This window comes from Ascaphus truei, chromosome 3, assembly GCF_040206685.1.
Source record: "Ascaphus truei isolate aAscTru1 chromosome 3, aAscTru1.hap1, whole genome shotgun sequence".
In the NCBI taxonomy this organism is placed as follows: domain Eukaryota; kingdom Metazoa; phylum Chordata; class Amphibia; order Anura; family Ascaphidae; genus Ascaphus; species Ascaphus truei.
Genome location: NC_134485.1, coordinates 199,771,263 through 199,797,246, shown reverse-complemented (window position 1 = coordinate 199,797,246; position 25,984 = coordinate 199,771,263). Strand labels below are relative to the sequence as shown.

General features: G+C 43.3%; 1 protein-coding gene across 1 annotated transcript in view; it reads right to left on the bottom strand.

The window, feature by feature from the left end:
• The window catches only part of LOC142489361 (S-adenosyl-L-methionine-dependent tRNA 4-demethylwyosine synthase TYW1-like), a 221,263-nt gene that overhangs the window by 173,516 nt on the left and 21,763 nt on the right, over positions 1 to 25,984 (bottom strand). The window contains exon 7 of the mRNA XM_075589948.1: positions 6,259 to 6,376. Within this exon, the coding sequence (XP_075446063.1) occupies positions 6,259 to 6,376 (118 nt within the window). The remainder of the gene's footprint in view (positions 1 to 6,258; positions 6,377 to 25,984) is intronic.

Here is a 25,984-nt window from a genome sequence, read left to right as displayed (position 1 = left end):
ATGTGTGAGGATTATTTATAGGGGTGTGTTTTAGTGTAGGGTGTATAGTTGTGTGGTGACAGAGGATGCAGGTAAGAAAGGAGTTCATGTGAACTGAGAAGTGGGAAAGAAAGGAGAGATGGAGATATATGAATAGAGTTAGAGACATAAGGAGACTGGTGGAAGGAAGTGCAAAATTGAAAATAAGTGAGGTTACAGCAAAAATATAAAATGAAAAGGTGGCATCACAGCAATAGTAAAGTGTTGAGATGTGCCGTCTGGGATGATATCCTCCTTTCCAGCGTAGATCAAATGCAGGAATCAGAACCAATAGGTGGTGTCCACTTTAGTATCCAAAGTATTGTCCATGGGTATCAATATTATATGACGAATTACTCAATAAAACACCACTAGTCCACTATATTTAGAAAAGCTGGAAGGGAATCCACATGCACTGTAGTAAGAATCTTCACAAATTAATGTCCAGACATATATGCATCAAAGTGGGCCATTACTACTGCTATTAGTACATGTTGCTCTTTTGCATCTACAAATAATATAGCTGTAATGGGGCCTGCATATAATTTTTCTTTAGTTACATACTTGCATACTGTAGTAGAAGAGGTTAGGGAGGGGGTCCATTGAGTGCAACCTATGTTATATTTAGACGACAGATACTTCTCCTGTACTTGTATTTACAGTATTTGATCAAGAGGAAGGTCAATATAAAATCCCAATGAAACATCATATAATGCGGTCTTGTAAGGGGAAACCTTTATTCCTTCCTGACTCCAAATAATAATACTTTTTAAGTCGTCTGTTTATTCTTGTTTCCCAAATGCATAACCGTATATTTATCTGTATTAAACCTCATCTGCCATTTACCTGCCCAAGTTGCCAGTCTCTCCAAGTCCTTCTGCAGAGAAATTACATCCTGCTCTGATTCTACTACCTTACACAATTTAGTGTTATCAGCAAAGATGGAGACTTTGCTCTCTATGCCACCCTCAAGGTCATTAATACATAAGTTAAAAAACAGGGGTCCCAGTACCGATCCTTGAAGTACTCCACTTACAACTTTAGAAAGGAAAAAAGATAATGTCGGCGCCAATTATAGTAGTGAAAATAATTCATTCACAGACATGTGGTGAACAGTCCAAATCAAAGTCCTTTGGTGATTGATGATGGATGATGAGCAAAATGCAGATTCTCTCCAAGACGTGACGTGATATATGAAAAAATATAAAAAGAGAAGATTATAGTGCAGTATGTCAGTAATGTGGACATAAAAACATATAACACTAACAACATATAACATACAAGACAGACTCACAACAGCAACAAGCCAGACAGAAAATAATAAAAAAGCTATTTATTGACAACTAATGCAGGATTCTGGAGGTTGTCACACACCAATCCGGGGGGGGGGGGGGGTAAAATCGTTACCCTACTCACAGAATAAAGGATATTTGAAAGCAGCAGGACTGGAAACACTTTCTGTGGATCCAAGATGGCGACCGGAGCTCTCTCTCTGGCGTCCCCACGTGTGGCAGATGCTGTGTGGAGCTCTAGGGACGCAGGAACAGTGATGCTGCTGCGCGGGCGTCGCGTCACGCTCTCTCAGGAATCAATTGCTTCTAAAAACGGATCTTCCCTTTAGAAGCAATTGATTCCTGGAGTTGGGGAGCACACCGCCCGGCTGGAGGCGAGGGGGAGGATCTACACACACAGAGCAGGAGAATAGGAGACCGGCAGGAGGAGAGAGTGTGACGCGACGCCCGCGCAGCAGCATCACTGTTCCTGCGTCCCTGGAGCTCCACACAGCATCTGCCACACGTGGGGACGCCAGAGAGAGAGCTCCGGTCGCCATCTTGGATCCACAGAAAGTGTTTCCAGTCCTGCTGCTTTCTAATATTCTTTATTCTGTGAGTAGGGTAACGATTTTACCCCCCCCCCCCCCCGGATTGGTGTGTGACACCCTCCAGAATCCTGCATTAGTTGTCAATAAATAGCTTTTTTATTATTTTCTGTCTGGCTTGTTGCTGTTGTGAGTCTGTCTTGTATGTTATATGTTGTTAGTGTTATATGTTTTTATGTCCACATTACTGACATACTGCACTATAATCTTCTCTTTTTATATTTTTTCATATATCACGTCACGTCTTGGAGAGAATCTGCATTTTGCTCATCATCCATCATCAATCACCAAAGGACTTTGATTTGGACTGTTCACCACATGGTTTGAATTATTTTCACTACTATAATTGGCGCCGACATTATCTTTTTTCCTTTCTATGCTGAGCTACTGACTGTACAGTTAGTTTCTGTCTGGCTGCCACTCTTTATTAATTGTCCCATTAGGGGTCCATGTTTTTTAGCGCTGTTTTGCACCGTCTTTTCTGTTTTTGGGACTTACAACTTTAGCCCAACCTGAAAAAGTTCAATTTATGACAAAACTGTTGTCTATCCTTTAACCAGTTCAGTCCAGGTGCAAATAATTTCCCCTCAGACCAATTTCCTTTATTTTGTACACAAACCTTGTGTCGCACCGTATCAAAAGCCTTTGGAAAATATAATTAGACCACAAACTGCATTATCCTCATCTAAATTCCTACTTGCCTCCTCAAAGAAACTAATAAGGTTAGTTTGGCATGATCTGTCCTTCATAAATCCTTGCTGACCATTACAAATCATTTTGTTTTCTATTAGGTATTCCGGAATATTATCCCGTACTAAACCTTTCCCACTAGTGAGATCAGGCTTAAAGGTCTGTAAATTCCCCAGTTGTTAGCTAGCTCCCTTACTAAATATAGACTCCACGTCTGCTTTACGTCAATCTTGTGCTACTGTTGCTGTATCATTTTTATCAACCCACCTATTCACTTCTTCCTATGTTAACCAATGGTGCGTATATACATACATACAAACATATACACACTTTTTTTTTATAACATTGCAACATAATATACTTTGAGCTTCTCAATAAGAATAAAAAATCTAGAAAAAAATAATTATGATGTCTTGAAAAACATTGGGTCTGCCATTACCAAATGTTATTGCTGTGGAACTTCTAGTGACCTTCAACCAGACCTCAGGTTTGAATTTTTTTTTTTTTAAAACAAAACACTTTTATACCCTATTCAGTATATCCCAGGCATGAATTGTGTTTAGTCGATCAGGCTACTGTTCCTTGAAAAGCAGTTCATACTCAATAGGAAACACTGCCATCGTAAAATTGAAGTGTATGTATATCTTTATTTATATAGCATCGTCCATGTACGTAGCGCTTCACAGCAGTATTACACGTGACCTAATAATATAACAGAATGGGAATAAGCGCTTGAGACAAGATGAACATTAAGAAAAGGAGCTTACAATCTAAGTGGTAAGTAGGGAGATCTTACAGAGATAGTAAGGAGATCTTACAGAGATAGTACAACGGAGTACAACTATGAACAGAGACCCAAAAAACAATTGTATTCCATCATAAATTAAAGCTGCAGATCACTGCGGAAATACCGGAAATTGAAATGACTATCCCCCATTGGACCAAAGTAAGGTAATGGCAGCAGTGTTTAGTACAGTGCTTCTCAACTCTCTCCTCTACACACCCCATGCAGGCCACGGTTTATGAGTAACCAACGGATAACTGTATTTCATCGATTACTTGTAATATATGGTCTGGCTAGGACGACACCAGGTTGGGAAATGCTCTATTTATAGGTTAAATGTGAACACTTTGTGGACCAAATAATACGCTGGTAAATTGTCAAATCCCCAATTCAGTTGTTCTCTGGTTAAAGAATGTACAATGCCGTCATTATCTAATCAGACAGAACTGTAAGAACGCATTTCAGTGGACCCCTTAAAAATGTAAATATATTCCTTATATACAAGCTAAAAACAAGTAAAGGTTTCCCTTTAGGAGTGAATTCATCCAAGTAATCCTATTACATGAAGTGTACAATAATTCTCCTGAGTAGATGAACAGCTGCTTCTACCTTTCTTGGATGAATGTGATTGATGCAGAATCATTTAAAAATCGAGCCAACAGGTGTGTCCAGAGGGAGACTAATGACAGTTAAAAGTGTAGTAAATATGAAGGGAAAAATTAACCAAAGATTTGATGGTAATTTGATAAATCGCCATGGGATAAAACATTGGCCTGTCTGATAGTCATACAAATTAAACTTGTACTATACATTTCCAGAATGCTGCAAATCCCACGTTAACACAATTTAATAACCCAAAAATGCTGGCAAAGGTGTTGACTGAGGAAGTAGAGCGACTTGTATATTAAATTAAGTAATAAAAAGGTGCTGTCCAACTTAACTGATATTGGAAACAGAGAGAAAACATTCAGTAACAGCATCTCTACCCTTTTTAAAGGAGCAATCTAATTTTTTTTCTTTTCATTTTTGAAGACAAGATTGAAGCAATAACCCCTTTAAATTTCAGCTCCGAAGACCCCCTTAGTCCAGAGAAATTTACCTCCAAAAGGGGTGCTGGTATCTCTCTGCAATTTAAAGCTCCTGTATCACATGAGCCAATAGGAAGCCGCACCGGGCACCGTTATAGCTTCCTAGTTGCCTGCAGGGCCCGGGAGCTTTGAAAATCATACATAATATAAACCCTGGAGTGGCTACGGGCATCCGCTATGGAGATCTTTCCAAAAGCAGGGGGTCACCAGAGCTGAAAGTAATGAGGCTCAGCTCCGGAGAGGAGGCCCCCCTGCTTCAAGTATGTATGTTTGTATGTATGTAAACGCTTGGATTGCCTCAATAGCATGTGTTCAATAGCACAAGGAACACTAGATAGTGTGCAAAGTGGAATAATTTCTTTTGGCGTTTGAACCACTCAAGTTTGAATTCAGCAGGGATTAAAAAATGTGCAGTGATCATGGCTGAATTATAAAGAAATCGATCGAAAGATCACAATGATCCTAAAAAACTAAATAACTCTCCCAAATATAAAAAATTTCATTTGATATAAATAATTACAATGATAAATATAAAATTTCACACTGTATGTCATCAAAATATATATATATATCAGTATGCAATATATTTTCTTCGCTACTCACCGAGCAAGGTGCTCTTTTCCCCTCCCAATTTACAGAAGCCCTGACATACAAACATGAGTTGTGACTCTGGGCATTGATGCATTGTGAGATCCATTTCCTGGTGTCGGCAGTGAATTTACTTTGCTTGAAAGCAATACATCCCTTGGCAATGAGTCTTCAAGACACAGTTAATCTTTCTCAGTCTCACTCTCTAAATCACAGATAAAAGTCACCAAAGATCAAGTGGAAAACCCGATACTTCAGTCCAACCATGATTTTCACTTTGTCTTACAGAGGAAGCCTAACTTTTTATTTACACAGTTTACTGTGAAATTGCACTGTAGTTATCTAGATGGGGACATTTTAAGGGCTTGAGGGTAACACACGTCAGGTTTTTAAAACCGTATACGGCTATGTGCATATAATGAGATCTATATCTCTCATCTCTGAAGATGTACATTGCCACTGTAAAGCATGTATAAAAATATACAAGATGCGCATCAATTTAAAAAAAAAATTTTTTTTTTAAATGTGCCGCCACGGCAGGACTGCCCACTATAAAGATCATAACATATTACATTTTTAACAATGACATTACGCAATTGATGGCTCCAGCAGACATCAATATGGTAATTGATAGCGGCAACATCATGAGACGTGATGGGGTGGGGACATTCATTACCAGCACTGGACAAGTCCAATGATGTCTGGACTGGTTCAGTGGCATGGAAGTTACAAATCATATTTCCTCAGTACAAGCGCATCGATAAATATCAAATACTGTATGCCCAAATGCATGGCATATCCCCAAGCAAAAAGATGAAACTATTTTGGATAGATCTAATTTAATCTCATTGGGCACTTTAAAAAGATCAGAAAACCAGACAGAAAACAGGCTATACGGTAACTCCAATAACGCATGCATGCGTGATCACACACACACCAATATCTAAGTTGAAACTCTTGGTTATTTTTACATGTAAGGCTGATATGGTCTGGAGAACTTGATTCTCATTTGTATATGACTTGACACAGGCTCGAAATCCTATTCTTTGCAATATGCAGTGTGCATTACCTGAAAGTATCTATCGCCATAGGGAGTGAGGACCTCTAGCCTCTTCATTACACATTGCATTACTTATTCCATTCCGTTTATTGCCTGGCAGGATAGTCCTGTCACTGACACTTCATGCATTCCGTTCTCATGCTCACTGTACCTTGTTTAGTGAGGGCCTCCTGGAGAGCAGGAGTAATCATTTCTCTTGTTTCCTTGGCTTCAGGACTCTGCAAAGACTTGCTCATCTTCCCAGCCTCCTCATTAACATCTCGCGCTCTCTGTTCAGAATAAGATTAGAAAAAGTAAGCAGGGACCGTTCTGAGAGCAAGCCCTCAAAAAAGTCAGAAATCCAAGGCAATCTGGACAGAGGGTAACATAAAGAGGCACTCCTGGTAACAGTGTGTTTTGTTTTTAATAGGTTTGAAGCAGGGAGTTTCCGTAGCGGAGTCACATTAATTTCAGCTCTGGGGACCCCATGCTTCCTGAGATAGTTACCTCGGAAGGGGGTGCTGAAAGCAGCCCAGACGGGGCTTAAATGTCCCGCAACCGGAGGGCCAATAGGAAGCGGTGATGTCCTCCCTTGTATCTTCCTAATGGCCCATTGACACAGGAGCATTAAACTGCAGAAATACCGGCAGCACCTACGGAGGCAAATTTCTCGGGAAGCAGGGTGTCCCCGGAGCTGAAATCAACATGGTTCAGTTACGAAGACTACCTTCTTCAAAACTATTTTTTTTTTTAAATCATAAATAAGTGCTCTATTAACACCTCTGACACGAGACAAAATAAAACTTTTTAGCTAACCATTTTTAGTTAACCTTTCTAACTCATCAATATACAGGAATGAGGAGCTCCTCATGTAAAGGACTCTAATATGGACTATGACGGAGTTAGAGATCAGTGCACGCAGCATGGCCCAAAATTCGACATTTCAGTCAATAAACTACTTTATGATATATTTTCTCCGAGCAAAGAAGGATTTGGGAAACTGAAACTGTATAAAAGGTGCACTATGTAATTAACAAGTGCAGCATATCATCACTACAGTCAGCCTTACCTGAGCAGGAAAAGGTGGGACAATAGAGAGATTCTGATTCATTTCAACAGATATACAACTTGCTTCCTTCCCTCCACTATTTGTCTTTTTTTTCGCAGGATCACCTTCCTCTCCTTGTCACAATTTTAATTTTTTTGTTCGATTGGTACATATAGCAAATATTCAACTTGGAAAACATTATTTGCTTCTTTTGATTAAGACCTTTTAAGTTGTGAACAGTATTTGTTTTACCATTTGTATTTTAAAAATATATCTGCTTGTAATTAAGATTTTGTTCATTAAAGGAGATGGCTGCTATTTCATAGCTCTGATATAATGGCAGTAATAACAGGAGTTGTAACCAGAAATGTAAAAAATAAAAACAGTGTGCTGAATATTTGTCTTACACCCCTTCCCCGGGTCGTTATAGTAGAAGTGGGAATTTCTGCACTAACACTTCCATTGAATAAAACAAAAATGTGCTGCGTTTTTAATGGGATATATTATATTATCTGTTGGAAGACTAATGTTCTATATGCATTCCTAAATCTCAAAATCTTTTTGGTGGTATTGTATTTTTTAATAAACAGCTGCCCTGGTAACAGTGCAGGCAGTGTCAGGACCAATCCAGGGTTTTTCCCACTAGCAGCAGCTCCCTTGAGTGACAGGGGAGGAGGTGGGCTAAGGCATGTGTTCTGCTCAATAAGGGGCTCAGATCATGGACCTTCCTCCTCGGTATTTAAGGGTCTGCAACACTAAATGTGGTCAGTTGTCTCACCCTTTGAGAGAGACTGGTATCACACAGAGGTGTACATGGCTCTGGCACCTGCTGTCCCCTCCCCTTGGGGAATGGGGGGGGGGGGGTGATTACCATACCTCTGGCTCTCATAGGGAGTCAGGGAAGAGCAAGGACCATCGTTGGTGCCCTAGGCCAGTGGTGAGAGTCCAGGGACCATCCTGAGGCTGGAGGTCGATTGAACTGTGAATGCAGATGCTGGTTGTATGCTGTATATGCGGAGGAAGAATAAAGAGTGTTCCTGTTAAAATATACTCCTGCCGTGTGAGTGCAATCTATCCGGGGGAGTAGTGAGAGTTCTTCTGCAGGGATTGCCTTCAGATCCCTGAAGCCTGTCCTGATGTCCCCACTACCATCAGCGGATACCTCAGTATCCTGTAAGCCAGCAGGTACCAGCACCAGCTACACACCTGGTAGCAGGGCAAATCTCCCAGAGGGTGGGGGAAACACCGCTACATATACACACACACTAATTATATATACATACACACACAAAGTATAATGTGGGTGTGTGTGTGCGCGCGCGCGTTGCCGTTCTGTGGCTAACGAAATGCTTTTATCTGTGCATCCCCCCCTCCCCTCCACCCCCCTCCTAAACCCCCCCCTCCCCGCCCCCTGGTTTTGCGGTGCGCGGGGGCAGCAGCAGCAGCATGAGGAGGATGCGGCAGCCGTGAGTATTTTTTTTTTCAATAGCAGGATGCCGGGGGCGGGGCTTAGTACCGGGGAGAGAGGATGTGCTGATCTAAAAGAGGTGTGTGTGTGTGTGTGTGTGTGTGTGTAAAAGGGGCTGGTGGGGGGTGGGTGTGAAAAACGGGCTGGTGGGGGCTGGGTGTGAAAAACGGGCTGGTGGGGGGTGGGTGTGAAAAACGGGCTGGTGCAGAGGTGGGGGGGTAGGCTGCTGACATGTGAGGGGGGGGTGCTGACATGTGAGGGGGGGTGGGGTGATGACATGTGAGGGGGGTGGGGTGATGACATGTGAGGGGGGTGGGGTGATGACATGAGAGGGGGGGGTGGGCTGCTGACATGTGAGGGGGGGTGGGCTGCTGGCATGTGAGGGGGGGTGGGCTGCTGGCATGAGAGGGGGGTGTGGGCTGCTGACATGTGAGGGGGGGTGGGCTGCTGACATGTGAGGGGGGGTGGGCTGCTGGCATGTTATGGGGGGGTGGGCTGCTGGCATGTGAGGGGGGGGGTGCTGACAGGTGAGGTGCAGGGGGGGAAGTGATGTGAGGTGCAGGGGGGGAGAGAGTGATGTGAGTTGCAGGGGGAGGGTATGATGATGTGTTGCAGGGGGGGAGAGAGTGTCATATTGAGAGGAGGGGGAGAGAGTGTCATATTGAGGGGAGGGGAGAGTGTCATATTGAGGGGAGGTGGATAGTGTCATATTGAGGGGAGGGGGATAGTGTCATATTGAGGGGAGGGGGATAGTGTCATATTGAGGGGAGGGGGAGAGTGTCATATTGAGTGGAGGGGGAGAGAGTCATATTGAGAGGAGGGGGAGAGAGTGTCATATTGAGGGGAGGGAGAGAGAGTGTCATATTAAGGGGAGGGGGAGAGAGTGTCATATTGAGGGGAGGGGGAGAGTGTCATATTGAGGGGAGGGGGAGTGTGTCATATTGAGGGGAGGGGGAGAGAGTCATATTGAGAGGAGGGGGAGAGGGTGTGATTTAGGGGAGGGGGAGAGAGTGTTATATTGAGGGAAGGGAGACATGGGGGTTGCTGACTTGTGGGGGGGAGTGCTGACATGGAATGGGCTGGGGGGATGTGGAGGGGGTTTTGTGTGTTTGATGTGGAGGGGGGTATTGTGTGGGTGTGGGTGAGGGGGAGAGATGGGGGTATGAGAGATAGATGGGAGTATCGTAAAGGTTGATAGTGAGGGGTTCTGAGGGAGATATGAGGATGATGATGATGAGAGGTGCTGGAGGAGAGATGATGATGATGATGATGATGATGATGATGATGATGATTTAACCCGTGCGGCCCAAATTTTTTTTCCTTGGAGCAGTTCGGCCCTTCTCACTTAGTACCGGGGAGAGAGGATGTGCTGATCTAAAAGAGGTGTGTGTGTGTGTGTGTGTGTGTGTGTGTGTGTGTGTGTGTGTGTGTGTGTGTGTGTGTGTGTGTGTGTGTGTGTGTGTGTGTGTGTGTGTAAAACAGGCTGGTGGGGGTGGGTGTGAAAAACGGGCTGGTGGGGGGTGGGTGTGAAAAACGGGCTGGTGGGGGGTGGGTGTGAAAAACGGGCTGGTGGGGGGTGGGTGTGAAAAACGGGCTGGTGCAGAGGTGGGGGGGTAGGCTGCTGACATGTGAGGGGGGGGTGCTGACATGTGAGGGGGGGTGGGGTGAAGACATGTGAGGGGGGTGGGGTGATGACATGTGAGGGGGGTGGGGTGATGACATGTGAGGGGGGGTGGGGTGCTGACATGTGAGGGGGGGTGGGCTGCTGACATGTGAGGGGGGGTGGGCTGCTGACATGTGAGGGGGGTGGGCTGCTGGCATGTGAGGGGGGGGTGGGCTGCTGGCATGTGAGGGGGTGGGCTGCTGGCATGAGAGGGGGGGGTGGGCTGCTGACATCTGAGGGGGGGTGGGCTGCTGGCATGTGAGGGGGGTGGGCTGCTGGCATGAGAGGGGGGTGTGTGCTGCTGACATGTGAGGGGGGGTGGGCTGCTGACATGTTATGGGGGGGTGGGCTGCTGGCATGTGAGGGGGGGGCTGCTGACAGGTGAGGTGCAGGGGGGGAAGTGATGTGAGGTGCAGGGGGGGAGAGAGTGATGTGAGTTGCAGGGGGAGGGTATGATGATGTGTTGCAGGGGGGGAGAGAGTGTCATATTGAGAGGAGGGGGAGAGAGTGTCATATTGAGGGGAGGGGAGAGTGTCATATTGAGGGGAGGTGGATAGTGTCATATTGAGGGGAGGGGGATAGTGTCATATTGAGGGGAGGGGGATAGTGTCATATTGAGGGGAGGGGGAGAGTGTCATATTGAGTGGAGGGGGAGAGAGTTATATTGAGAGGAGGGGGAGAGAGTGTCATATTGAGGGGAGGGAGAGAGAGTGTCATATTAAGGGGAGGGGGAGAGAGTGTCATATTGAGGGGAGGGGGAGAGTGTCATATTGAGGGGAGGGGGAGTGTGTCATATTGAGGGGAGGGGGAGAGAGTCATATTGAGAGGAGGGGGAGAGGGTGTGATTTAGGGGAGGGGGAGAGAGTGTTATATTGAGGGAAGGGAGACATGGGGGGTTGCTGACTTGTGGGGGGGGGGTGCAGACATGGAATGGGCTGGGGGGATGTGGAGGGGGTTTTGTGTGTTTGATGTGGAGGGGGGTATTGTGTGGGTGTGGGTGAGGGGGAGAGATGGGGGTATGAGAGATAGATGGGAGTATCGTAAAGGTTGATAGTGAAGGGTTCTGAGGGAGATATGAGGATGATGATGATGATGATGATGAGAGGTGCTGGAGGAGAGATGATGATGATGATGATGATGATGATGATGATGATGATGATGATGATTTAACCCGTGCGGCCCAAATTTTTTTTCCTTGGAGCAGTTCGGCCCTTCTCACTTTACGAGTTGGGCAGGCCTGGTGTAGATAATATGTGGTCCCTATTGGTATATAGGGATAGAATTACATTGTACATATGTATGTGTAAGAGGCAGCTGTGTGTGCATTCATATAGTGCAGTATGTATAGAGATGGCCTTTAGCACTCATAGGAAGAGAGTTCTCTTGTTTAAGAGTAGTGACTCATGAAGCTGCGGTCTCGGTTAGGCCATCGCTAAGTGTCCAGAACAGTTGCATAAATGTGTATTCATGCAACCATCTCTCTTTCGGTGTTCTAAGATTACATTTGAGTATGGCCACCTTCAGATCGTTCATCTTACAGCCAGAGTCAGAGAAATGTTCGCCGACAGGACTGTCTCATTCCAAGTGTGATGCTGTGGCGATGCAGATTCATTCTCTTGTTTAGCCCCTGTCCTGTCTCACCTATGTATTAGCAGCCCCATGGGCATTTCATGCACATGATGAGGTACACGACATTGCTGGAGGAACAGGTGAACCTTCCTCTGATTTTGTACTCCATATTCCTGTGTGGTATTTGTATTGTGCCCGTTGTGTGGAGCATTGCGCAGGTTTTGCATCTTGCGTCCTGGCATGGTCTTGACCCGCCTTCAGTTGTACTGTTGAATACTTTACTCCTCACCATCATTTTTTTTAGATTATGGGGTTGTCTGTATGATAATAAGGGAGTTTCAGGGAAGACCTGTTGCAGTCTTGTTTCTTCCTGGAAAATGGGTTGCAGTTCCATGGCGATCTTGCGTAGGGCTTCTAGGTGTGGGTTATATGCGACCACCAAAAGGTACCCTGTCGCTCGTCTCTTTCTGTCAGTATTCAAAGAAATCACTTCTTGGTATTTTGGTGGCTTTGTGGATTTGCTGGTCTACAATTCTGTGGCTATATCCACAGTTTATGAAATTCGATCTCAAGGCTGTAATCTGCTGGACTCTGCCTGCTGTGTCGGAGCATATCCGGTTGTATCATATGGCTTGACTGTTGATGATTGCATGCTGAGTGTGTGTGGGGTGGAAGCTGTTGTCCCTCAAACAGCTGCCTCTGTCTGTAGTTGGTTGTTTTTTTATAGTAATGGTGGTGTCTGGGAAATATACTTTGTCCGGGAATGGGGGAGTTTGAGGTTGATGGTCGGGTAGAACATATTGAAGTTCTCATGGAACTGTATGAGGTCCTGTTCACCAGAGGTCCAAATCAGGAGGAGGTCATCGATGTACCAAAAGGTATGTAAAGGTTTTCACGTGACTGGTGGAAAGAAAGTCACTTTCCAGTTTTGCGCAGAACAGATTGGCATAATGTGGCGCCATCCGAGTGCCCATAGTGGTCCCGGTTGTCTGGAGGTATGTGTAATTTCCAAATGTGAAGTAGTTAATGTGACGGTGAAGGGGTACCCAGGCCATTAAATAAAGGTATTATGCCCGGGTGGGTGCCCCCGAGTCATATTGGGCATGTAGAGTGTCAGCTCTGCAGCCCACTAATGGCTGCAACCCTGTAATTGTGTTAGAATAGTCTGTGTCCCCCACTAGGAATAAGGGGACCACATGTATAAGTCATGTAACAAGGTTCCCTTCAGTCATATGGGGTAAATGTGAAGTGTCAGCTCTGCAGCCCACTGCTGACTGCAAGCCTGTAAATGGGTTAGAATTGTCTGTGTGTCCCCCGCTAAGCATAAGAAGACCACATCATTATACTAAGTTACATTGTATGAGTGTGGTCACAGTAATGTATTCCTTCCGAGTATTACAACAATGTTTCACTGCCAAACCGCAAAGAGGAAGAAAAAAATGTTTTAACTCTAGCCGTAGCCGCTTTTTCACACAGCACAGAAGCGGGGAGCTAACTTAGGTTAGGAGTATGCGAGCGCTATGAAATTTGGTGTGAGTGCTGCTGGGGTACAAACAGTAAAGCAGTTATGTTTTCCTTATTATTTACTTTTATACAAAGTCATGAATGAAAGCTCCTCTCTTTTTAGTGCATTAAAGTTATGAGAGTAAAGAAATTAACATTCAGACAGCCGGGGCAGCAGATACATTGGGGATTCACAAGTACAGTATATGACCGGCAATTCCAGGGAGTGAATCATGCATACCCTAAGTGCGGACTTCTGAGGCACCCCGCGGATGCGTCGCCGGGCTATCGGCAGAAGTCCGGACTTATAGACAGTGACAGATCAGTGTTACTTTAGGAGGAGTTATTATAAACATTTTGCCTAGCAGATGTCCGGGACAGAGGTAGACATTCCGCAGCCAGAGAGGTGGGCTTGATTAGGTATGCTAAGCGGCTCAGGTGTGATGTTAGTGCATGACCCTTGGCATACCATGAAGCCCCTGCCTGGCTGCATGAACAGTTGGCAACTCTGCCATAGGGTGGGGGTTTGGTTCCCATGTCGAGATTGGCTGCACATAGTACAGATAGGCTTTGAATAGCTTTAAAAGTCTGTGCAATCAGTGGGGAAGGGAGATTCATCTAAGATACATCGTGCGGTACAAAGACTATTCCATCGTAAGTAAGATTTGTGCCCTGCTTCAAGAGTTCGTTAGAACTGAAGAATTTGCGAACAAATCCTGCAAGGACAGAACGAAAAGATTACTTTCGACAGAGAAACAGGGGTCGCATGCGGCACCCCTAGCCAAAGGCTGTCGCACGGCTCTATTTGCGCACCAACCCCGCTTCTGGGAATTCGTGTCTGGAGACTTTATTTCTGTGAAGTTCGTTCCGTGAACATTTTATTTCATTTTGCCCCGTTCCAGTAAGTGTTTATTCGTGTTATTTTGTAAATCAAGCTGTGTGTGTTTCTCGTGTAAATCACAATTTATTTTGTCTCACGCTTTGTTCAATCAAAGAATCCGGTAATTAAGGTGTTAAAAGCATTGGTCTCCCGTGACAGGTATGGGTCAGAATAAATTCTATGCATTTAGTCACAGTCCCTGTGAGGGCTCCTGCGGTCCCAGAAAGTATCTGCAGGCTGAAATCCCATCTTTCTGGGGGATGTTTGTGTAAAGTGATTCTACATCCATGGTTGCTAGTAGTGTTCCTGTTGGGAGGGGGCCAATGGCATTAAGTTTGTTTAGCAGGTCAGTGGTGTCCTGGATATAGCTGGGTGTGTTCTTGAAAAGTGGTTTTAGAATGCCTTCCACCCAGCCAGAAATATTCTCAGTCATTGTGCAAGATCCGGAGATAATAGGGCATCTGCTGCCAGAATCACTCTACTCTTTCCTAAATCTGTCTCCGCATCTCCCCTCCTGAAATCCCTCTCCTGGCTTCCGATTAAATCCCGTATCTCACACTCAATTCTCCTGCTCACTTTTAAAGCTTTACACTCTTCTGCCCCTCCTTACATCTCAGCCCTAATTGCTCGTTATGCACCATCCCGACGCTTGCGTTCTTCTCAAGGATGTCTTCTTTCTACCCCCTTTGTATCTAAAGCCCTCTCCCACCTTAAACCTTTTTCACTGACTGCCCCACACCTCTGGAATGCCCTTCCCCTCAGTACCCGACTAGCACCCTCTCCATCCACCTTTAAGACCCACCTTAAGACACACTTGCTTAAAGAAGCATATGAATAGCACTGTGGCTATTCTGAACACATGATACATAAAGCTTGGCCCCCTGCAGACGCACTTACCAGAACTCCCTCCTACTGTCTCTGTACGTTCTCCCTACCTAACAATTAGATTGTAAGCTCCTCGGAGCAGGGACTCCTTCCTTAATGTTACTTTTACAGTATGTCTGAAGCACTTATTCCCATGACCTGTTATTTATATTATTTGTTATTTATATGATATGTATTACTACTGTGAAGCGCTATGTACATTTATGGCGCTATATAAATAAAGACATACAATACAATCCAGAGTTAGCCTCTTGGTGAATTTAAGGGAGTATGTATAATGTTCCAGGTTTTGGGTTAGCTGGTATCAGGTCCAGAATTTGTTCCCGTGTGGATCGGGAGTGTTTAAATGATCCTGTTGAGTTCTCTTGTGACAATGACAATGCACAGGGCTTTCAAAACCTAACTAGTTTCTTCCTCAAGTGTACTGAAGGTCGCCAGATGTTCCATATATACCGGATTGTCCCTAATTTCATGGACTAGTAACGGAAAGATAGCGGCGCATACTGTAATTGGCCCGTATTTTAGTGCCTTGACGTGAAATGCCCGAATTTAAAATCAATCACAGAAACGTAATAGAAATCTATTTGAGTGTAAGAGTTACCTTTTCCGATAGATATTGCCTTGGTAAACTGTTAAAATAATAAAAGTTAGTATAATGCCTGGTCATCCCATAATACCCGGATCCCTGCCCAATAGGCGTTACTTTTTCTCCCACCGCTACTCGTTAGTTCAGTGCGCGTCTTTCCCCGCCTGTCAAGCGCTGAGATGATTTTAAATAAATAAATAAAAACACAGACTATAGCGGTCAAACAGGAGATACCATTCAGCTCGAAACATTTGCAAATCATTTATCACTCATTATGACATCACATTTTCATACTGATTTTGGCGTCCTGTATTATAAAAACTTAAAATGTGGCGACCCTAAGTGTACGGTCAGAACGTATCACAACGTACAACTAATCTGCTCTTCCCCAGGACCAACACGGCTACTAGAACCTTGGACTTGCCAGTCTTTGTGGTGACTTTTACCAAGTTTGGTGGTTTTTGCAAAGCCATTGACAAAGTTTAAAAATGTTGCGAAAATCTGCAGAAAGTTTTTATACTTCATTAATTCATATGAACAGTCAGTGACGTCGCACAGCTTTATTAGCAAAGATATTTTTTTATTAAGAGTTCAGAAATGTATATATTTTTTTAATGAAAATATAGGAGTGAGGAAGTTTGGCTCGGTATCTTTTTGCTTTTATCTTTATCAGCATAAAAAGAACTGCACAAGATACATTTCTTGCTGCCAAAACGTCCCTATTATGTAGCCAGCCCAAAGTCACACGAAAGGACACTTCCACCGGACTCAGACCTTTAGAAATGCAGAGGGAGTCTCAAAATTAACACTTACGTCAACTTTTAACCACTTAATAATCCCTAACAGTCAGTCATACTAGGAAGAGAGGAGGCATGGTCTTCAATATAAGCACGCGAGTGCAATAAACGAGAATACAATCAAGTTTAAATAACAAACAAGTATGTCTCCCGTCCGTTAGAGATTAGACTGAATTATGTTGAATTAGAATGGCCTATATTGACAAATCTGCAGCAATGAGATTGCTATTTGTCAAACCCCAAGTTCAGGGCTGCCCCAAAGCAAAGTCAATGAAGGAAACTGCCCTGGGGGGAATAACCAAGTGACTGCAGTTTGTTCTATGTTACGTCTAGAAATTAATAATTTAATGTGTGGCTCTTTTTTCCCCATCTTTGTATTTGTGTAATCACACTTAGCATCTGTGCTGTGGATCTTCTGCTAGAATACGCCAGTATATGTATTTATAATTTATTTATAAAATATTTTACCAGGAAGTAATACATTGAGAGTTTCCTGTCGTTTTCAAATATGTCCTGGGCACAGAGTTATATAAGCCCGAGTCTAACAGTCTATGCCTATATACGTATTGTATGAGTGTGTATGCCCTGCATGTGCCAGTGCACGCCTATAATCAGTGAGTATATGTGGATCAATGTATGAGCTAAAGCGGAGTTTGGCGTGCCAATATTAAATGATCGTCTATACCAAGAGGCCTTCAGCCATCCAAGCTGATGCCCTTCCTAAAATTAACTTAATGCATACCTTAATAGTGCGATGTATTAAATATTTCACATCAAATACAAATGGTGAACAATTTAAGATTATGTGTTGGCCTCAAATGTTAAAATGCCCTTTGCTCCAACCACCATTACTTTAACTAAGCGGCGGCACTACGCAAGATCACCCTATAAAGGTGTCTCCTGGCGCTAAAGGTATCGTCTGTAATAACAGTAACTACGAGCCAGCGGCTTTTATTTTTCACAGGTTTTAAAATAACAAAACAAATGAATAAATAACAAGTTTTAATATCCTCTTCTTTTTTTTTTTTTTACAGAGGGTTTGTTCAATCAGGATTGACGCTGGGGGTCTTCAGGAGATGAATCGCGTTAATTTCAGCTCCGGGGGGCTCCCTGTTTCCCGAGATACTTCGGAAGCAGGTGCCGGTATCTCAGATCCGTTTAAATGTCCCACGTCACACGGGCCAATAGGAAGCCGCGACCTCATCCCTTGCGGTTTCCTATTGGCCCACGTGACGTGCCACATTTAAACCGATCTGTGATATCGGCACCTGCTTCCGAAGTATCCTCGGGAAACAGGGAGCCCCCCGGAGCTGAAATTACTGCAGTTCGGCTCCGGAGAGCCCCTGCTTTAATCCTATTTAACAAAATGAATAATGGTCCCTAGGAGTGCTTAAACATGCAACAGTTACACTAGCCCCAATGCACCTCCAGTGACAAGTTACTTAGTGCATTTATATATCATATCAAAATATCATTAAAAGGGTTTAACACACACACACACACACACACACACACACACACACACACACACACACACACACACACACACACACACACACACACACACACACACACACACACACACACACACACACACACACACACACACACACACACACCTCGAATTTAGTTCAATCTTTTGGCCAAAAACACAAATAAGCCTGCCACCACGTTAAACCCTTTCAATGATATTCTGTTTATTTTGAATTTTCCGTAATACAGAGAGAAAAGATGAAACAAAACCATGATCTAGTGACTAGATTCTAGTCAATAGAATGGATAGCATGACATGTATGTGATGTCTAAGAGGTTATAATATAGAACCACTATATGTGCTATACTCGTGATACAGTGCAATTAAAACTTTTTTTTTTTTTAATTAAACAGGGGTGGGAGGGAATTCGAAGGACAGTATATAATCGTAGTGGAGGAACCTGCTGACAAGTCTACCTTGGTTGCAGGCTTAACATGTGTTAGCCAAAATATTGAACTAAATGACCCATACTTATTAGAAGAATATATATATATATTAACTATATAAATGGTCATATTGGATGTGAATTTGTGTTTCTGTTTATTGTACAGAGCTACATAAACGAAACAAAGTTCGGGGATGCAAATCTGGACTGAAAGCAACACAAAAACATTTTTTTCATTGTTAACCACATGATGTGATTCTATTACTGGAGGCCTCAAAAGTCTGCAAGGAAACCAGGGAGGGGGGGGGGGGGGACAGTGATTAAAATTAACCGACTAATAAAAAAAAAAAAAAAATGGTGTGCTTTCCGTGCAAAATTAGCATTTTATCCATGGGATTAGTCCTTTAGCTGAAGCATCTGTTCACAATTTACATTTGTTTCTCCAATACAGAAAGCAGGCCTCGAAGTAGATTGTGATAATATCTCCTCTTTACAGTGTGTTACCAGAATTATACCCGTAATAGTTTGAAAAGTATAGTAAATGGGGGAGGTGTACAGCCATTTTTCATTTATTTGGACATTTTGCTTGTATCTTTTACATTTGAATTCTGCACAGTGTGCAATCTGCGATAGATTTCCTAGGAAACACAGGGAGAGATGGTCATCTCATTTTTCAAGTGTGTCTTGGGAAGGTAAAGAAAGTGATCACACGCAGTGCACGTGACAAAGCCTGGAAGGAAAGCCACGACCAATGAAATTACAAGAGCAGAACGTAACATCTAGTCCCTGCAGCTGGGGGAAACAGACCGCAGAAATTTCCATGGAGCTGCTGTGGCTGCCTGCCCCTTCCCCACTGCCACAGGAACAAATGTCCATGGGACCAGGGAAGGCGAGTCAGTACACATCTGTACTTCACTCCTCTTCCCCTGGCTGCTGGCTCAAGTTTGTACTGGTCACTTGAATCCTGTGCTTCTCTACTCTGCATCCTGTGTCCAACAAACCCCTGCTTGCGGCTTCCACACCGCCGTGATCCTGGTCTGCTACACTTTACTGTTTCAATTGCAACTAAACCCAGGAGGTAACTTGCAAGTTTATACCTTGAGGCCTTCGAAATGCTGCTTGTGGCATTAGTGCCCACGACCCTCTTCAATTATTTCTCAAATAATTATTTTTTTTGTATAGCCCTGACCATGTACATAGCGCTGCATGTAGAGAATTGCTGGCACAGGAGTGGCCCCCACACAGATTGCAATCCCTATTGGTGCCTGAAGCACAGGGAGATCAAGCAGCTTGTCCAAGGTCAAAGGAGAGCAGACACTGACTCAAACCAGGCTCACCTGCTTCAAAGACAGTGACATTACCACACAGCTAATCCTTCAGAAAGTGATCATAGCAAACATTACCTACTCACACGCTGCTTGGGCAGCAGAGCAAAAACCCATCGGCAACACAGACACAGAAATATATTCCAGGCAGTATCCTTCCTGCATTTGTTTCATATTTGAATGCAGAAAATGTATGTTTACATGGATTTTAAAAGTTACTGGTAAAAGCTTCTGGGTGCGGTGTGAGGATATCAAAACCTATTAGAGGAGATGCCTTCCCCCAACAAAAAAAAACCCAACAAAACAGAACAGATCCACATTTTGCTGTTATAGCTTCATGTAAAAAAAAAAAAGCTGTTTACAAATCAATCTGTTTTATCACATAAAATAGCATAGTTGAGGGCAGGTTAATGGAAGGAGAGAACTGATTAACAACAACCTTCTAGTAGGAGACTAACTATGGCCAATGAGTGCAACAAAGGCTGTCCAATAATTACACTTTCATTGTGTCACCTAGAAACGACTGCATTTTTTTATTTTTTATTAAAGCAAGTAAATATCACTTCAGTTGAATATTAGAAAATAACGTTGTGAGCTTTGTGTGTCCTCTATGCCAACTCCTCTGAAGTACACTCATCAGATAAACATAAAACCTAACCAGCGTAGCTTTAATGCTGCAGACTGTGGCCATTAATCAAATGTCTACCATATTTCAACATGGAGCCCTTCGCACAGCTGGTGCACTGTGATAACCCTGAACTGCTATTTCAATCCATTGGCTGTTCCTGGGGAATTGCTTTAAAGAATTAACCTTTTATTTTATTTTTTAGAACTATGCAGACAGGAATAAAATCGCTTTTAACTCCAGGGAGCGGAGGGAGGAGAGTTTGAATATTCACTCAGGATGCGTGCATTTTCCTGATTTGTGAAGGTTGATAACTGCTTATAGGCAGAAGAGATTAGTTCAAATGAAAGAGCAAGGCACGAGGAAATGATTTTGTCACCGTGATCTGTAACTGGCAAGCAAGTAATCAGTCCAAGGATCTTCTCCCTGTAGCTATTTTGCAGTGGAGCATACTAGAGCAGGTTCCCAGCACACCGGCTACAAAAATAGCAAATGTGGATGGAAATGGAGTCCAAGACTTCAGTATCAAACACTAGCCCTGGCAAATACAATATTTACCATGTAAATGTTGGTAGGAGGAGTACACAGAGCGCAAGAACTCCTCTCGTAGGTAAATGCATTCACCCACGAGAGGAGTTCTTGCGCTCTGTGTACTCCTCCTGTTGTCTATTGAGAGATTGTGAAATTCCTCACACCAGCAGCATCTCCTCTTGGGGATATCATGATTTTGTGATTTTTTTGTGATATATTATTGGGTTTGCGCTTACCTTCTCTTGCACCATGTAAATGTTCGTGCCTGCGGCACAGGGAGATGAGACTAGGTACGCGCTTATAGTGCGCGCGACGGCGACGCGACAGATTACGTCACCCGTCGCCACCCGCAATAGTTGTATTTCGCTTTGCAGCGATGTCGCAAGCGAGCTTGCCCTTAATTGGTTCAGAGGCTGTCACATGTGGCGACAGCCTCTGAAAAATCAAATTTGACCGGCTCCCAAATTTCGTGTCGCCATGAAACTATATACTAAGCCACAAAACTACTATAAGCGCACGCAACGGCGGCAATACATTGGTTTTGCCGCGACGTTGAGTCGCCGGCACTATAAGCGCAGCCTAGGGAAGGTCACAAGGTGAGGTGGCACTGGAATTCAAAAATGGACTTCACCTGCTTCTAGGGGAGTGTAATCACCACTGAGTGACTCCTATAGTCTCGGTCACAATTTTTGCATTGAAATCGTGGGACAGGCAGGATACACAATTATGCCCCAGCCCATGTCATCCCCCTCACCCCTCCACAGCACTGAGATACAAAAAGGACAAAGAGGCTAGTCCAAATTTCCTGTACCAAAGTATCAAAATGGTCAATCTTTGCCCAATTCTTTCAAGGTCATCTTTTTTTTTTTTTTTTTAACCCCAATAGCATAACTTTGTACTGTATTTATATTTGTACAAAAACTTACTTTTCACAGCATAAATATGACTTAATATTTCTAAATTTACAGGCGTAAGACATCTGTCCTAATGCTTAATAAATGCAGGTCATCTTTTAAATGATGCACTGTACAGCTACTTTTTTTGGAGGCCACTTTGACCACCAGTTAAAATCAAATCCCGCCAAATGACCAAACCTGCAAATAAAAACAAAAAAAAGTGATGGAAACACTGACTTTGCAACTTTATAAAACAGTGATGTGGCCTCCATTCACTTGTCTTGGGCTGCACCGTTAAATAGGGCACATGCACAAGTCTCCGAATTGGCATATTGGAATTGGCATATCCATTTTAAATAGTTGATATTTCACATTATATGTTCTGCCTCAGAAGAGGAATAGATTGACTGACTTTCATTTAGTATGTGGATGGGAAAAAAAAAAAGTTTGGAAAAGACTCAAGTGCCGAGCTCTCTGTTAGCACAAAGGTTAAGACCATGCTCACGCAGCGATAAAATTCTGACTTCATTGCTAGCCGAGTCCCAAGCGATGGCCTCAGTATAAAATGTCAACCGCACAGTTATGAATAGCTTTGTGGAGTGTGTAATTTTACACTGGGGAGTGAGGCGGGCATAGCACAAAGTTACAGCAAACCTCACTTTTACATGTCCCTATTAAGCAAAAATATGCATCTTTGCACATGCAAATGTCATCGGCTTTGCAGCTACCCCAGAGGAACAACGTTTTTATTTAGGCGAAGTCATTCAAAATGCCAAACCATTTCTCTGCGTGTGGCATTACACGTATATATGAGATACAAGATAGGAGATCCCAGGGTCCGAATTGTTCTCACTCCATTATGACAAAGTGAGAATATGACTTAAGGGGGGGGGTCTGACATAACAGCACTGGGATCTAAGCAACCATTTTAAGTCAGCATCCATCTTAGGTGCTTGATATTGTCTGTATGAAACTTGGTATGGACGTTAGTTTAAAATACATTTTTTTCTGCTGACGTTCCAATTGGTATTGAGCGTTTCACTTAAGCCACAAGACCTTGAGCAGAAGAGGAAAGTGCCAATGTTATGAAAATATGAGACAGATATGCACTTTCTCGCATTCCGATGGGGGGGGCCCCATGATGTTCCGTATGTAGAGGAAAGGACAACGGCTTGTATAAGGAATATTGCTGAATCATTTCATTTAGGCATCCCATAATGTTATTAACTCAATGTGTTCATGTTCATATTTTGTTTACGTAGTGACGACACGCAACCTTGTATAGGGGGCGTGGGTTTAGTATTTTGTGTATAAATAAGGCCTGTATGCCACCATGTCGTTGGGAGAGTTTTATTTTGAAACTCTCCTCTGCGTGTGCACCGCACAAAGCAATAAACGTATCTGTCATTCTGCAAAACATATCCTCAGACTTGTGTTTTTATTCACAACTTTCTCAATTAAGATTCATATACACTGCCGTCCAATGTACTTTCAGAACAGCACTCACAACACATTGAGGTCAATAGTCTATATCCATAAAATGATGCCCCTTATAGGGATTATAAACCATTTACTATTCCATACACTTTGCTACTTCAGGACGCACACTTGAATGGGCCGTAGGGCGTTTCAGCACAGGAAAACCTTTTGTGACACAGCACTGCTTGCCAATACAGCCCATGTCACTACTTTATCTGTTTTATACATTGCCTGGTCAGTTGTGTGGTACTTTTGAGGATCTTATTTTTGCGTGACCGTATTTTCTTTCTACTTCATCCTTTTTCATGGTCTTTCACATTCAATTTAAAAAGATGAGCGCTTCAGACAAAAAGCCTTCCTTAAGGAAACTTAAGTCACGCCGTCAACATTTTTATTGGCAAGTGTAATATTTCGTTTGTCCTGACAGCAAATTTAAGACATGATACCAATATGTTCTGCACATCAATATCATTCACAGAATTGGGACGTTTCCTTCTATTGAATCAAATCAAATATTGACGTTTGACTATACTAATATGTTAATACTTGAATTGTAAATCTTTATAGCTGGAGCTCACTTCCATTACTTATGCTGTGCTAGAATAAATTACATTGCAGTGCTTTATAGGCTGCTCAATCTCTGAAGGATGTTCCCAATTTAGCAAGTTACTTTTATTTTACACTTACAAATATTTGGCATATTGACTGTACATCTACCCAACTGGCATCACCTGATAGGCAATTTACAAACAGACTTGATGGCCCAGGTATGTTTAATAGGTTAAATGTAGGCTGCATGACCTGAGTTAAAAAATAACATGATTATTAAGGACAAGTTGTAATGTTTAAGTGTTAATCAAACGTGTGGTTTGAACAATCTTAATTTTATTTCTTTTGGGAAGATCCTAGATCTTTTTGTAGATCCTAGAACCTATAGGTATACTGTTTATTTCCAAGTGCTTTTATTTTAAATTATTGACAGTCCGTCAGATAAGCATGTGGTGAGCAGGAGTTTTAGTGGGACCCGGCTGAAAAATTATTATCAAAATAGTTACATTTTTTTTTTTTAATCACGCATTAGAAAATTCTTGCTTTAAAAAGGTGACTGCATTGTTCTAAAGAAACCAATCACACTTATACGTTCTTCATTTTTGTGACGGCAACACCCACCACATCATATACAGGCATACCCCGCATTAACGTACGCAATGGGACCGGAGCATGTATGTAAAGCGAAAATGTACTTAAAGTGAAGCACTACCTTTTCCCCACTTATCGATGCATATACTGTACTGCAATCGTCATATACGTGCATAACTGATGTAAATAACGCATTTGTAACAGGCTCTATAGTCTCCCCGCCTGCGCACAGCTTCGGTACAGGTAGGGAGCCGGTATTGCTGTTCAGGACGTGCTGACAGGCGCATGCGTGAGCTGCCGTTTGCCTATTGGGCGCTATGTCCTTACTCGCAAGTGTACTTAAAGTGAGTGTCCTTAAACCGGGGTATGCCTGTATATATTTGTGTCAACAGCAGTGTATTGGGCGTGACCAAATGTATACAACGAGAGAAAAATTCCCAATTCTATATCCAATATGACAAAATATATAGTTAAATACTTATCTGTCTGTCTTCTCAAAAGTAAGGGTAATTTAGTTCAACCCTTGTCCAACGTGTTATAAGCCTGCAGCCATGTCACAGCATGACCTCTCTGCAGGACTTCACACTAACTATTCTCCTTTACCTCTGTAAGGCCACGCGTATAGTGCCCGCGCCGGGCAACGCAACGGGTGACGTCACCTGTCGCCGCTAGTGAAAGTTATATTTTGCTTTGCGCCGGCAGCAGCGCGGGCTTACTGGCATTTGATTGGTTCAGGGGCTGTCACGAGGCGACAGCCCTTGAAAAATCAAATATTGCCAGCTACCAAAATTCGTGACGCTCAGTCGCTCCATCGCAGTTTCGTGCTTACTATAAGTGCACGCGGCTGTGGCAATGCATTCGTTTTTGGGCGACGTCGCCCGTCGCAGGCACTATACGCGCGGCCTAATGAAGGGAGAAAGGTCTCAATAGACCAGTCATGCACAGGTGCATGAAAAAACCTGCTTCTTAAAAAGTAGGGAGGAGTGAGCATAAACCCAGGGAGGAGAGGTCACTAACCTCCAAACAACTGTAACCAGCTGACAAATAGTGTTAGGACCTGAAAGGGGCCATGCCTTGGCGGGGCTACAGGTTTATAACATTTTCTGACGAAAGGTGAACAACATGACCCTTACGTATTAGAAGACAAACCGTTAAATACTTAACTATATATTTGTCATATTGGATATTGGGAATTTTTGGCTTACTATGTGGCATTTGCCCCTTCATAGCTACAGAGAATCACTGTAGGACATGCACTATACACATGGTAACTTTTCCTACTGCCCTCCAGTGGTGACAAGCGGAAGTATCAGACACCATATATAAGGATTACTGTCCATTTCAGACTATTGTGGATCCTGTTTTCCTCTGTATTAGTAAAACAGAGGAGTTTTAAGGTGTGATCATTCATCTGTTTGTGGAACACGCATTTGTATTTATGAATAAATGCATTCGTAAATGGATTCCTCCTTCATTGGCAGAATAAATATTTTCTGTGCAGGAACACAATCTCTGCATTGTTTCTGCTGCATAGCCATGAGAACCAGGTTTAAGGAGGTTCACAAACGGATCCACTCATTGCGC